Here is a 14,334-nt window from a genome sequence, read left to right as displayed (position 1 = left end):
ACATCACTTTGAAAAGCCGGGAAAAGAAGTGTGTTGTTCTCATCATCTTCGCTTGAATCGCGGAGACCTGTCGCAGCGGGCAAATCTGTCCTTCACCCAACGAAGCACCTCGTGAAGCAGGGAAAGTACTGTCGGACTTCCTTCAGAGAATGCACACGTTGCTCGCAGCCACGCATTTAGGAGACCGACTCGTTTACTCGGTTTTTGTTTTTCGTGGGGAGTGCGGAGTCTCGACAGTAGGTTATGAGTGTAGAGGCCTCGGCGAAAAGGTGGAGGACGGCACTCGGCTAGAGGGCTCTCTGCTGATGGAGAAAGGAAGCTCCCCTGTCGAGCACTCGAGGAAACGACACTGCCCGGAGAAAGACTCTGCGTGCCAACGATAGCCTGTACTGTCATCTTCACTTCTGAGTGCCCTGTTGCTAGGCTCTTCTGGAATGGCTGTACAAGATAGATCCTCATAGTTGCTGGGACATGCGCCGGGCACGATCACTATCGCACAAAAAATATGACTCCTGTGGAAGCTGAATATCTCCACACGACCGATTGCTCTGTCGGGCAAGCACTGCTTTACCCAAGCGGCCTCGGTTCGACCCTCCTCCAAATTTTTCCCGGGCTGACGGATCAGATGTCAGATGCTCTACGACGGGTAACTCTACTGTGTTGTCTTGGTTCTGGATGCTCTGTGCCACTGGAGGTAGTGCTTCCACTGGTCTCTCCTGAGTACCGGGAATGCACTGCAACTCGGATTCATCGGCCTGTACGTAACCGCCCCCATCGTGAAACGCGCACGTTATCATCAGAAAACTCACTGGGTCTAAGGAAAGTGGGCCAGTGGTGGCCTGTGTGCTCTCCACTGGACAACAACGGGCGGCACGAAATACAAGGATCCCCAGTGCCTCGGATTGCGACTGCTCCCTGTTCCCTACGGTATCACACTAGAGAAACACTTCACTGTAGTGGAGTAAACGTAAACACGGAGTCGGCACTCCGTGTCGTTCCGGACGTTCGGCGCCCGTGCACGCTCCCGAAATTCACTGGCTTCCTTGTGACTGTACAGCGTTGCTCTTTCATAAGAGCTGAGTGACTACAAGCACGGCTTCCACAGAAACAGCGTTCTTTTAACTTGTTAAACGATTATGCCTCTCTCTGATGGCTTGCACCGCCGCCGCAGGAGGGCCGGTCCACGCCGTACAACCAGTGCACACTCCCAGCCTGCCTAGCCGGTCCAGCGTCTACCGTGTTTCATGGCGTCTGCTACGGCACCGGGTGTCCCAAATTCACTACACGTTGCAGAGCTCTTGCCTTTAGGGGCAGTACACCTAGCTATATACCCCTGCGTTGCTGTAGCGGTTCACCGGCTGACGACTAGCCGAGTGAACAAGATAGCTTCCGCTGGCATAACAGCCTGCCTTTGAGATGAGTGGTGCAGCTCGCGCTACGAAGCAGTGAACAGGAATGCCACTGCTTCATAGCCCACACAGCTGACAGCGGTTGTGTGTCTGGTACCTACGCTTCTCACTTGCCAGAGCCCGAGCGGTTTTCCTCTCCTCCGTATTGTCGGATAGCACAGCTCCGCAAACACCGTCCGACGCATCGGTGTACAGTACGCACAGTTGCTCGGACCCAGGTGGTAATAACCCAAACGAGCAACAACTTCCTTAATTCGTCTACTGCCTGTCGCTCTGTTTCTCCCCAAAACTGGAATGGTAAATCACTCTTTAGCAGACATATCAAACGAAATGCGGTGGATGCGGACTGAGGCAGAGATATTCTGTAGTAAGACACGAGACCCAAAAAATCGCGCGTCACCCTGCTTATCAAAACAACCAGGTCTTCCACTTTACCGATGCATCTATCCTCTTTGGCCTAGGGATTGTGTCACGCCGGTGTCAGGCACGGGAGACTTAACAAATAAAGAGGTAGTCAAGCGGGGAGAGCGGAGAACCCCGCAGGAGCGAAAGGATTGCCGTGAGGTTGTGCAGCCGCACTGTTAGGGAGACGGCAAAGAGAACGCGTCTCGGCTCGTGGAGAGTGCGGGTGCCGCTCCGCTTGCAGAGAGAGCGACAGCACGAGGGAGACAGAAAAAAAGAAGAAAAAAAGAGAGCGTTCCTCCTGCGCGCGCACCGTGCGACTCTAGGACTTCGCGATTGGTTGCAGGGGCGAAATGCAGGTGTTCGTCTACGCAGCACTTACGGGTTACGAGCCGTCAGAGTCTTTAGCTCTGGCCCTTACGAGGTCGCTAGAGGTGCTCTCCAAGTAGAACCACAATCAGGTTAGCCACTGGTCATTAGCAGCCTTTGTATCAGGGAGAGATAATGGAGAAGTCCCCCGGTAAGCCAATCATGCATACTTTCTCGAGGTAGTGCCGCTCGTAGTCGGTGATAGTACCTTCCCGGGAAGTGAATCTCCTTAACCGGCCGAGGCAAGTGAGAGAGATCGTCCTCCGCAGAACCGAAAGCTACTTTCACAGGGCGGCCTCTGTGTCACTTGGGAACATTGGTTTTGTTTATTCGAGAACGAGGTAGCAGGGCGGCATGCGCCATGCGAGAGGTGGGCGGATATGTTGGTGAATCAGTCCTCTAGTGCAACGAGGCGCGATGCGACACCGGTCATCCAAGCCACTCGTTTCGCGGGCGTGTTGGCAGATATGGTGTACGAGGCGGCCCGGGAAAAGTTACCAAAGAATGCCAGTGTGAACTACAGTGCGCTTACGTATTATACAAGGGTGCATAGTATCGTACCAGGTTCTAGGGGAGCCTGTGAGCTGACCACATATCTGAAGGAGCTGGGTGCTGATTATGAAGCCTCCAGAGTTCGAATGGCTCGTGGGCTTCCAAGCCTTCCTGAAATACCTGAGTATATCCTTACTCAGCTTTATTGGCTGGCACTCCCGGAGAACCTTCAGGCCTCTGCGCCTTCTGCTGAGGCCTTCCGTCTTACGAGTGCCTCGACGCTGTGCTCGTCGTACACGTCCATCATCATTGGTGAGGCGATGATGGAGGCACGTGAGAAGAGTAGCACGTCACTTGTAGCTGCCGGTCGTCCGCGTGGCAACTGATGAAAGACGGAAGCGTCAACACTGCTGATGGGCACCAAGCAAACTAAAACGGGCAAAGCACGATAAGCACGGCAGTAGTGTTGCTTGGGGTGGTGACGGACAGCAATGAACCCGGCAAGTTGAGGAAGGGCGCTGCCGAAAACGGCAGTTTCCAACGAGGAGAGACCCAGGAGGTCCAGTGTTTTTTTGTGGCAGCGCTGACCACGCTCCAGGGAACTGTGAGTGGTATTTTATTTGGAGGGAGGAAGAGGCACACAGAAAGAGGCTCTGCGCCAAGTGCCAAAACGGACGGCACCATGCTCGGTTCCGCGGGGCTAAAAACGTGTCAGATGGGGGCCGCCGTACGGCTCCGTTAGACCCCCTTCTACGTCTAAGACCTTACAACCAGCAAGCAGATGCTGGCGTTGTAGAGTCCTTTATGAAAAACTCTGCGCAACTCACTTGCGCTTCTGGTTTTTTTCAAAAAGTGTGGTACCTGGGACAGCTATTGTTCAGCAGTGGCGTTTGCGCACTGCACGAGCCCCCATCAGGTAACAGGCTCGTCGTGGTATGGTGTATATGGTCCTGACCCAGTGCTGCCTGTGGACAGGCAAATGCGTGCTGAAACTGAAGCCCGTATGCCACCTGGTGTGGATAGGGTGGAGTACCCGCAGGAAGTCCGCAACCAAATATATCATCGGTTGGACACGAAAAAGTACATGAACAGCCGAGCGGACTCCGGTCGGGAGACTTGGCTCTAGTTCAGTTGACACGACCGGACAGAGATAGGGGCCCATCTAAGCAGGCGGCTAGATATGGCGTTCCCCATCGTGTTGCGGCTTCACGCCCTGCGGGTCATTCTGTGTTGTTCTCGGCCTGCAGACAGGCGTTACGCGTCGACTCAGCTACCAGTTGCTTCGCAGGTTCTCGCCACTGGTGCTCAGCCCGACATCGTCCCCAACCCACGCTTCACCGAGTTTTGTGTACCTACGGCCAACAGGAGTGACGCCAACGAGGGGGCGGGTGCCACATACCGTAACGCCCGCTTGACGCTAACGTGATGATCCCAAAGAGTTAATACGCCAACGCGGACACCACGAAACAAGGGGAGCAGTTTGGACGCGCCGAACGGCGACGTAGACACTCAAAGGCTGATCATATATAGGGCAGTGCGAGCCAGTCCCGAAAGTGCCGTGACGCCAAGGGGCGCTGAAACGCTGACCGCCAGAGACAGAATGGGTAGTCCCACTGCGCCGGCTGCGTAAGCACAGATGGTCAGAAAGGCGAAAACACTCGAGGGGAGTGCGTGGGAAGCGAATAGTCCAACAGCGCTGTGCTTCGGCGTAGGCACCTAGTAACCGGTTGCACGTGGCAACACGGGGGCAAACCCAAAGTGCCGTTACGCCACGGGGAAGTCAGTCGCTGGCTACAAGCGAGGGTACGGGCAACACGACAGGGCCGAGCTGCCAGGGCGACGCTCGCATCAAGCGTATACGCCAACGAGTTGGAAGACTGTTGTGTCCGTATCTGACGGAATTCATGTGTACCACGTGGTACGCTCCCTCCAACGCCGCGCACTTCGTGTCCGGGACCCAGCATGTTTCCAGTGTCACGGAGAAGCAAGGTGACTGAGTGTGTTGGCAGTAAGCGACGTTGCCGTTAAAAAGTAAAGCCGGGGAGGAGTTATGGAAGCGTCTACCGTGTACTAGAATCCGCCCAGGCGCTGCTGCGCGGCAAGGGGTGGTTTTTGCGAACACGGCAGTGATTCCCTGTGGAGTGGTACAGTGGCTAATGATAGGAAGCGAATCCGTTTTGTGAATCGCGTGTCACCTGTTGACTCTCAAACTCTTGAAAAGCCATGAAGCCCCCTCGAGGCGGAGCAGCGTACCGAACTAACTGCCGCGGTCTTGACAGGAATATTCCCGCGTACAACGATTCTCCCGCGTGTGTGTACGGGCAGTGGGCCCGCGGGTTTGCTACCACTCCGAGTATACTGGCAACCCCCCGACGGCAGCGGGGCAATCAGAACAACATAACTGTCGGCAAAGAGTTCGTCCCGAACGTTACACCCTGCTGGCCGGTCTCGAGCCTTCATCCTTCGTCGAGGATCTTCGCTTCTCTTTCTTGACAAAACATAGAGAAAAGCTTGGGAATGTCGGTCACCAATCGACCACACTTGGGCTGTGTGCCGCTAGACAAACCAAGCAAACGGAGTCTCAGTGAGAGTAGCGAACGACGCTTACGCGGGAGTGCTCAATATGCAGCCGTCGAAGTTTTCTTCTTGCCGTTGTTGCAGAGCTGTTTATAGATGCTGTTCTTCACCAGAGCTCTTGTCCTACAAAGGGGCGTGACCTCACCAGAAGAAAGGAGTATACCGTAACGGGTTCTCTCCATTCACGTGAAGGATCTCCCCCACGATACGTTGGCTAGAGGGGGTCGTGAACGACGCGTGCATGCTGTTGATAACGATCTTAACCGGAAGTACCAACGGTGAGAGCTCGGAGGTGGCAGTTCCATTCGGAGGCTAACAGATTCACGGAACGCACTTTTTGTTACGGAGGTGCGAATAGAACGGACATCGCGACTCCGGTGCCGCATGACAGGCAAACGAAGGAAAATCTTGACCAAGAAAAAAAGTAAACCATTAGAAATTTTAATTCTGACATCTGTGAATGTAGTGAAGTACGATGGCTACAGACAGCGACAACAGACGGCAGCTTGGCCACTTCCTCCGTGGAGAGTTACATCTCGAAGCAACAGGTTTCTTTTGCTTCTACGATGAGATGATAGAAAGAGACGTCTACAGAAACGTCTATATGCTGACCGGATTCTTCTCTTCGAGATTCCGTCACTTAATTCTCATAAAGCATACTCGACTAACGTAGTATTCCTGTAGCTCGACTTGTACTACACAATCGCTGAGAGGCAACAAGCTAAGACACTTCAGCCGACCCTTTATTTTCTCGTCACTTTCACATCGCGTTTCCGTGGTGTTTCCGAAGCGTGTCGCGTGAGATTATCTTCTTTTTTCATTTTGAATCTCCTTCTCCTGTGAACTCTCCCCCTCGTCCCCCCGACATCGGTCACATCTTTGCTTTGTAGACATAGTTGTTTGGATTCTCTAACGAGAGTTAGTTAATTAGTAGATGGAGATCCACCCTTCGCGGGGGTACACTGTCTTCCCCGCTTAGCCCCGGCGGTACTTCTTTCGTCAGTTTAGTGCCGCATGAAGGTTTTTACCGCGCTTCCAAGTCGTCTCCCCAGCTGCAGTTGCTGGCGTCATATTTCCTGTCGAGGTCGTTGTTTCTCTTTTGTCGGCGGTAGAACCAGCCTCCGTGTCATCCGAGTAGTGTCGGGGGAAAGACCTTGCCAGTTTCGAGGGAGATGAAGGACACGGAACATACGCTTCTTCGGGTTTGTTGTCATGACAAGGCCGTGTGATCGTGGTGAAAGCCGGAAGTTCTCCCTGATTCTCAGAAGCCTCCTGCTCGGGGGCCTGCTGCGCAGGCATTTGTTGAGCCGCACGACGCTCCTCCAAAATGGCACGGAGTAACACGCCAGTCCTGAAGTTCACTTGTTCGGTAACCTCTTCTCTTAGGTACCTTCTTACAAGACTTGCCTGTGATCGAGGGTCACGTTTTTTCTTGAGTGACTCAAGCAGACTCACGGTAAGGTTCTGGAAATTTGTTTCGGCTTCGGCTTTAAGCGTGGACATGTACTCCATAGAGACCTCTTTCAGACCTAGTGTAATGGCGTCAGACTTCTTTTCGATTGCCTCTCGCATCTCGTCCTTCATTTCACTGAACTTGGTTTCTAGTATGGTATTGTTAGCTAGCTGTTCTTCGATGGTCTTTGCCTGGGAAATGATCTTTTTAATCGCGTCATAAACAGCAAAATCCATAGCTTCCTTTAGCGCCTGCATCCTCTCGTCGTACTCACTAGCCCTCTTAGCTTTCCACTCCTCTAGTATGTCACGCACAACGACCTGAAGTTTCTCCTGAACGGAGTGCTGAACAGACTGTTGCTGCCCTGCCACGAAGTCGAAGATACGAGACTGTTGTTCCTCTAAGAATCCAATGACTTCATCGCGGGTGAACCGTGTCTCCACATCTCGATAAATAGCGAACTCATTCCTCTTCTCAGCTATGAACTCATCCACCTTGCTTTTCACGGTTTCGATAACAGAATCAAGGTTACATACACCTGCACCCCCATCCTGGAAGTTGTTTGACACCCCGCGGAGGCGGCCTGAGACCATTTCATTTAACCGATGTTCCAGTATTCTCTGGTGCCTCTCCAACTCATGATAAAGATACATAACCTGTCCCAGCTTCGTGTCACACTCTTGCATCTCTGTCCTCACTTGTCTTCGGATGTCCGAGTCCACGGTACTCAGGAACTCAGCGACCGCATTCGACATGGGTGCCGCCAGACGAGCCGCAGTCTCGGGAGCAATTCCTGGTTGCTGACCCTCCATCCTGGCGACCGAGAAAAGTGAGGAAACAGGATGGCCGTTCAACGAAAGATCAGAAAAGAAACAATCGGGAGGAACCGGAAAAGCGTGGAGACCCTAGATAGACTTCTGTCAAATGACATAGCGCAAAAAACAGAAAAACCCGGTATCGAGAGAGTAAAAGGATTCTAGGTCGCCACCAAGCGATCAAAGGCTAGCCAGCCCGTCCACTCAACACACCGGCGCTATCACCTGTCTTTCACGTACGAGCACAGGTGGTCCTTACTATCAGGTCTTCTGGGAGGCTCTGGTGCCGGTGGCTTCTTATGATCCCACCCCTGGTTCCTTACGCCTCGGGACAAGGGCTCACCAAGACAGTGAGAGTACCTACGAGCCCAGATATGAGACGGCAAGCTATAGGTGTGCCTATTTGTCCTGAATCATGCCGCCAGCTCAATTGAGTGACGTCAGCATCGGTCCAGGCCGTCCATGAGGGGCGCTTTGTCTGGGGAAGCATCAACAAGTATCCACCAGGAACACTCCTTCCCTCGTCCAGCCTGTTTTCATTCCCTCAAAGAAAAAGCAGTTTGTTCCTTCAGCTCTTGCCTCAGGCAATAAGTGCGTACAGGTTCTACTCAAATACGAGCAGTAGATGTCTCTTCTAAAGAGTTCTGACGGTCTCTCTGGCTGTTGAAAATTACTTCTCTTCAGAACTGACCAATGTTCCGGACCCCATACACCGGTCTCAGCTGTCACTCCCTACAGGAGGGCGGGACGGGCGAAAGCCATCCCCGGTAAGGTCTGCCATGTATTGCCTTGAAGTCGTGCGTTAAGAGCCGCCGGGTCATCATGGACATGGTCGTTGGACTGGGAAAACAGTTAAGACGAATAAAGTTCGCCTGGACTACGCCGAGGGTCGGAAAAAAAGGCAGCTAGTGAAGAGAGCCTTACCGTCAAGTGGTATCTGATTCGAAGCAAAGCAGCCGTCCTGAAGCATTACGTGGGACATCGACAAAACGTGCCTCTGGGAGAAGGGGAGTGCCTTCCTGAGATTGGGAACCAACGAGTTCAGTAATGGTTGCTGCTGTCTATCTGCTTATAATCCTTAAAGTGTGCTCCAGAAGAGAACTTATTATCAGTTTCTACGACTTCGGACGGTGTGCATTGTCCACTACGTGTAATGGCAGATTGACACGTAAGTGGCAGGATGTACCCCGTCTCCTACTGAAGTGGAAGACCGGTAGTCACACTGGCCGGCGACGCTTAACATACAAAATAGTATTCTTGTGATGACCACGAGCGCAGAAGTACAGTCAGAACTTCAGGTGAGACGTAGTGGAGGACTGCGGTAGCAAGACTTTTTGACTGAATCACATGGGTGACTGGGTTCCTTAACCTTGGCGGCTCGCATGCAACACTAAAAAACGTGGAAGAGAATACCAGAAGCAGCGGCGCGCTTCAGAGCTCGTCGCTCTTCTCGATGGAGCAGCACGGCATCACCACCAGGTGCAGAAAAGATCCGGCATGCTATCCCCGCGCAGTCCAACAGATCTGAGAGCCAAACCGACTTCTCTCTCCATCTCGTGAGATCCGTTTTACTTTTCTAAATGCCAAACAACCGCATCGTCGTCGTCAGCGTCGTTCAGACAACTTAACTGTACCGGTGTATTTAGGGAGTCCGTTCACTGCATGTTTCGAATCTCTTCTAGCCAATGATGTCATTCACGGCGGTGCTGCTGGCGTCACCTTCTGCTTAGCGCCGTTGAGGTCTGAGGAAGGGCACACCCTCAATTCATCGGCAGACCTGCTTAGTTCTCATTCAGTTTCACGAGTTGCTTTCACACTAGAGTCATTAGCGGTGTAGAAGACATTGCGCGAGTGAGTAAGTAGCAGGAGAGACCTTGTCTTGGTGGACTCGTGCGACTTCTTTTTTTATGACACCTGTGCTGGTGGCTTGAGTATCATGGCCGCCACACTTCCATCTTCAGTCTCCCGCAGGTGTACATACACCTGCTGCTTCCCAGCGCTGTTTGAAAGACCATGCTCGAGGGTGGGCTCTGTTAGGAATCATGTCTGCGAAAGAGACTCTTTTTCTTTGCACAGCAGGCTTACACAGTTGATGACCCGTGGCTACACAAGCGTCCGGTCTAGGAAGAAAACGACATCTCGTCTCCTTCCTTCGTGTTTCTCCAGAGTTTCAGAGATCCTTCTCTCATCTCGCTCATATCTCGGTAGAACAACACCTTTTCATTCTTCTCTCCCTCCCCGCGAGGCCGCCTCAACAAAACGCGCCGTTTCATCGGCGCCTCTGTCAAGATTTGCGTCTTCAAAACCTTTCTCTAGTGACTCCAGGCCGCATAGCCTCTCTTTTTCTGTCCCTTCTACTAAAGGGTTCTTACCCCCGCTTTCGCCTCTACGATCATGTGTTCCTTCTTTGAGTTATCGTAGCAAAAGCCTTCTTTCGAGGACGGTTGAGACTTCTCGCCGTTCTCCAGCATCCTCATATCCAAATCTCAGAATCTCTCCAGAATCTCCTCTTTTGAAGAGGTCTTTCCATACCTACGGAAGCCCTACGGGAGCATTCTCCTCGCCCTTCAGCCACGCGGGGCGGGGATATGAAGGTTCGCCCTTCGTTCCTCCTCGGCATGCAACCACCATTCTCTGTGTTCGCAAGAAAGATCAAGTTGTAAGTTTACTCGACCGAGCTTTTAGCGGTGAGGAACGACAACGGGTGATCAGGAATTCTCCCGATAACGTTTTTATACACGGACTGGACCTGCTGTGTGATTGATTGATGCTGTGGTGCTCATGCAGTGTGTTGCCGGAGATGGAATGGTATCGCAAGGGTCAATGGTGAGTCTTCGTGTATCCCGAACGCCCACGCTAGAAGAGTGACTGAAGCCCAGTCGAGAAACACCGAAGTCAAGAAGGCTTTCAAGAGGGTTAGTTATATATCTTTCTCTCTCTACATATTTATCTGTATTTTTCGTCTGACGGCAGATTGTGAAACCAAACGCAAGGAAAATTCGAAGGCTGCACGAAGACGTGGTCTGTGGATTTGCTGGAGCCACAGCCGATTGCTTTACTCTGGTCGAAAAGCTTGAAGCCAAGCTCGAAGAGTATCCCGGTAACTAGCCACACACTCGCTCGCTGTGCCCGTGTATATGTCTGTGTGCATATGCTCGTGTATAGCTGTATGTATGAACATATATATGTGTGTATGCATATGTGTCTGGAGAAAAGGATAGCCACCTTCCCTTATTTATCTACCCTAGGGGATGTGTGTGTTTTCCTCTAGGCCAGGCATATCGTGTAGCTCGTCATATCCGGGTGTATCTGGCTGTGCAGAATCAGGACGCGTGCCGTATCTGACTCTGAGGTGTCGGGTGGAAGGGCGAGGAAACAAGAGTTTTAAGTTAAGACAGGCAGATATCTCTCTCTATAACAACCTTTACAGTGAGCAGAAGAAGACCGAGAGAATATGTATACATATATATAGTGTACGAACTAGCTATCTGCCTATCTAGCTAGCTAGCTGTCCGTGAAAACCGTGGCTAGCCGGAAGCCATCTGAGGAGACTGGTAGAGTGCTGTCTCTGATCCATCCAGCCATTCCACAGTCTCTTTCTCTCTACTTCAGGCCAGCTTCTTCGTGCGTGTGTAGAGCTTGCGAAGCAGTGGCGTACGGATCGCTATCTACGGCATTTGGAGGTAAGCTACTTACGTCAGAACTTGAGTGCCTTCGGCCTAACTCGGTTATATCCTCGCGGGTGCCTGTAGGATGTATTCTTGTACTAATATATAGGTATCTGTGTGTCCCCTCCGTACATATATCTACGTATCTCCGTTCGCCAACGACATATGCCAGTACGTACGAATACATGTCTCGTCGCATCTTTGATGATCTAGACTCGACAGGGGTAAGGCTGGACAATCTGTAAGCGGCATTTTCTCTTCCGTCCCTTTCTTTCTGTCTGTCTCTTCAGGCTGTCTTAATTGTAGCTGATAAGAAAATGTCCCTGGAGGTTAGCGGGGTTGGAGACGTGTTGGAATCACACGATGGCATCCTCGGAGTAGGCTCTGGGGGACCATACGCTGTTGGTAAGTAGTAGAAGGATTGGATGGCAGTGTGTGCGGCTCGCTGCTAGCTAAAAATGCAGATGCCGTCCTCTCATATATATATATATATACTGCCCGTACGGCATGAGTGACCGCTACGTGTGGGTTCACGCCAATGAATGAATGAGCCTTGTCCCCCACTGAATGCCTTTCTTTTCTCCTCCTCAGCTGCAGCTCGAGCTCTTTACAGTATCGACGGGCTAACTGCTTTGGATATCTGCAAGCGATCCATGTCGATCGCTGCCAGTAAGTTAAGCGATTAGACGCTCCACGCCGCGCCTAAAAGCATGTCAGGTACACTTGTGCCACCCACGGAATTCTGGGACTTACGGATATACGAAGTCTGGAGTGTGTACATGTATAAGTATATGTCTTCACGGATCGTGTTTCGCAGGTATGTGCTGTCACACGAATGATCGAATTATTTTCGAGGTCTTGAAGAACGAAGCGCCACCCTCGCCTACCCCAACGGAACCAGAGACTGCAGAAGAAAACCCCAAGATTGTTTCTGAAGGGAAAGATGATAAAGTAGTAGCGACAGCAGAGTGAAGGAACTAAAGCTACTTCAAGTACCTTTCGTGAAGTTTTTTTCCTTTTCTGAGTCTCTGGGGTAAAGAGAACAAACGAGTAAAACTCTCTTCTAAAGAGGGACCGCCGAGGACCCCACGGCCCGAGTATCGGTCTATATTTGAGAAGAAAGTTCACTCACAGACACACCCGCCCTTCAAAATGAACAGCTTCGTTTGTTTTCAGATTCGGTTGCGAAAGTCAAAAGAACACATGGTGGATAGGTAGGTAGTCATCCAGCGGGCAGCACTGGCCTTCTACTACTGAAATATGCACACAGGCAGACAACGATCTTTCACACGATTTCCGACAGCAAAAAGAGACTTTCTTTTCCTTTACTTCTTCGATGGCTTCTTCTTTTGGGGCTTTTGCGCTGGGGGCTGAGTAACAGGAAGCTGGACACACTTCTGTTCATAAGCCTTTTCATAGCAGTCATAAGGAACTGACTGGGTTTCCTCACGGAAACAGGTGCCCAGGCGTTCCGTGGGCATCTGGTTGCAGTGAATAGCCGGCTCAGTTTTCTTGCAGGGATATTCTTGAACTTCTTCAATGACTGTAGTGCAAAGGCCCATCGTGTAGATTGGAACATTGACGCACTTTTCTTCAGTTGCGTGGTCATGGCAAGGCACATCGATCTCGATATCTCGTTCCTCCAAGCATGGCTGGGACGTCATCTGCTCCTTATCCGTACAGACTTCCTGGAATTCTTGACGGGTGCAAGCTTTGCCCTCTGTTTGGAAGATGGTCGCTTGGCACACGTTTCTCTTAGGGCGCTTGATTTCGTAGCAGCGTTCAACGAACTCTTGCTTAGGGCATGGATATTGCTCTATCTTCGTCTCAAAGCGGTAGCCTTGTTTGGAGACATGTCGAGGTACATCGTTGCACACTTCTTCTTCCTTCTGACTGTTGCATGGTACTTCTACATTCTTCGACACCCTACGGGAACACATCTTGGGTACAGCAACAGATTCCATGGCGCAGGTCTGATCAGGAACTTGACGGTTGCACATCTGAGAAACCTTCCGAGTCACGTCGCGAGTGCAGACCTTGGGAACAACCACAGCCACCTCCTCTGTGCAGCTATAGGTCTCAATTTCCTCGGTCACCATCTCGACTACCCTGCACATAGAGCCCTTTTTCTGGGGACCAAGACGGCGCAGCTTTTTGCCAGCGTGTGGATGCTCATACTTCTTGTTGTGGTCGCACCTCTCGACTGCGGTCTTCTTCGGGACGCGACGGGAACACGTCTTCTGCACTTGTTCTTTTCTTGTTTCACTGCAGTCGTATGTTTCCTGGCCAGTAACCGGTTTTTCACAAGGCTCCTGAATCATCTTGGTAGTTGGTGTGCACCTCTGTTCCCATTTGGTTTCCGGGCATGGATACTGCTCCTCCTCTTGGATGGTCTTCATGCAGACACCTTGCTTCGTGTGCATCTTCTTCGTGCATTGTTTCTCAGCAACCGTGTCCATGTAGTCATACGGTACTGGCACTTGAACTTCACGAGTACACTGACCTTGATACTCGTGCATTTCAACGTCACACTCAGTCGCCGTCTCTGTCCCCCAGCACTCGTAGTCCTCGGACACGGCCTTGGACTCATAGCAAGTATCGGGAACCGGGCGCGCCTGGACCTCGCACTCCTGTACAACAAGGGGCTTCGGGCAGCTACTTAGGACTTTCTCTCTCTTGGTCTTCTTACATGTCTTTTTGATGGTCACGGGCATCTGAGAGCATAGCTTCTGGGTCTGTGCCTGGGGACACTCGTACTGAACTTCACGGGGAACAGACTGGTAGCACGTGTCGTCAACTTCTTGCTCAACAGCCTGGCATACTTCTTCAGACCCCGAAGACGGGCAGTTGTACGGGCGACTGACGACTTCGTCCTTGTAACATGTTTTGTTAATGCTGTACGGGACCTGAAAGCACTCGGTGACCATTTGAACGGGAAGAGGGGGTACGGTCGTAGTAGTGGTGAAGCCCTTTTTTCCGTAGTTTTTGTAGGATTCATATGCAGGAGGTTGATATTGATGGTACGCTTGCGGTGCCTCATAGGGACTAGTCTCATACTCGGGTTTGGCAAAGAACGGCGCGGCGCGCTGCTGGAGCGTCTTGTACTTAGGGCCAGCAGACGCGCCTTGTGAAACATGAGCCACCACAAG

At 51.8% G+C, this 14,334-nt stretch overlaps 2 protein-coding genes across 2 annotated transcripts; one reads left to right on the top strand and one right to left on the bottom strand.

Moving 5' to 3' along the window:
• The first annotated feature begins 9,001 nt into the window (after positions 1–9,001).
• Positions 9,002–12,948, top strand: CSUI_000223 (heat shock protein hslv). Its single transcript, XM_068060457.1, has 7 exons — positions 9,002–10,176; positions 10,305–10,343; positions 10,491–10,617; positions 11,130–11,200; positions 11,476–11,590; positions 11,777–11,854; positions 12,003–12,948. Exons 1-7 carry the CDS (start codon positions 9,454–9,456, stop codon positions 12,155–12,157), a joined length of 1,308 nt encoding a protein of 435 aa, XP_067927568.1. The 5' UTR covers positions 9,002–9,453; the 3' UTR covers positions 12,158–12,948.
• CSUI_000222 (toxoplasma gondii family d protein) lies at positions 12,511–14,208 on the bottom strand (the record flags this gene model as incomplete). The annotated part of the gene is made up of 1 exon (XM_068060456.1): positions 12,511–14,208. Exon 1 carries the CDS (start codon positions 14,110–14,112, stop codon positions 12,511–12,513), a length of 1,602 nt encoding a protein of 533 aa, XP_067927567.1. The 5' UTR covers positions 14,113–14,208.
• Positions 14,209–14,334: the final 126 nt, after the last annotated feature.

The sequence above is a fragment of the Cystoisospora suis genome, assembly GCF_002600585.1.
Source record: "Cystoisospora suis strain Wien I chromosome Unknown contig_100, whole genome shotgun sequence".
NCBI classification, from domain to species: Eukaryota; Apicomplexa; class Conoidasida; order Eucoccidiorida; family Sarcocystidae; genus Cystoisospora; species Cystoisospora suis.
This window is presented reverse-complemented; position numbering and strand designations above follow the sequence as displayed.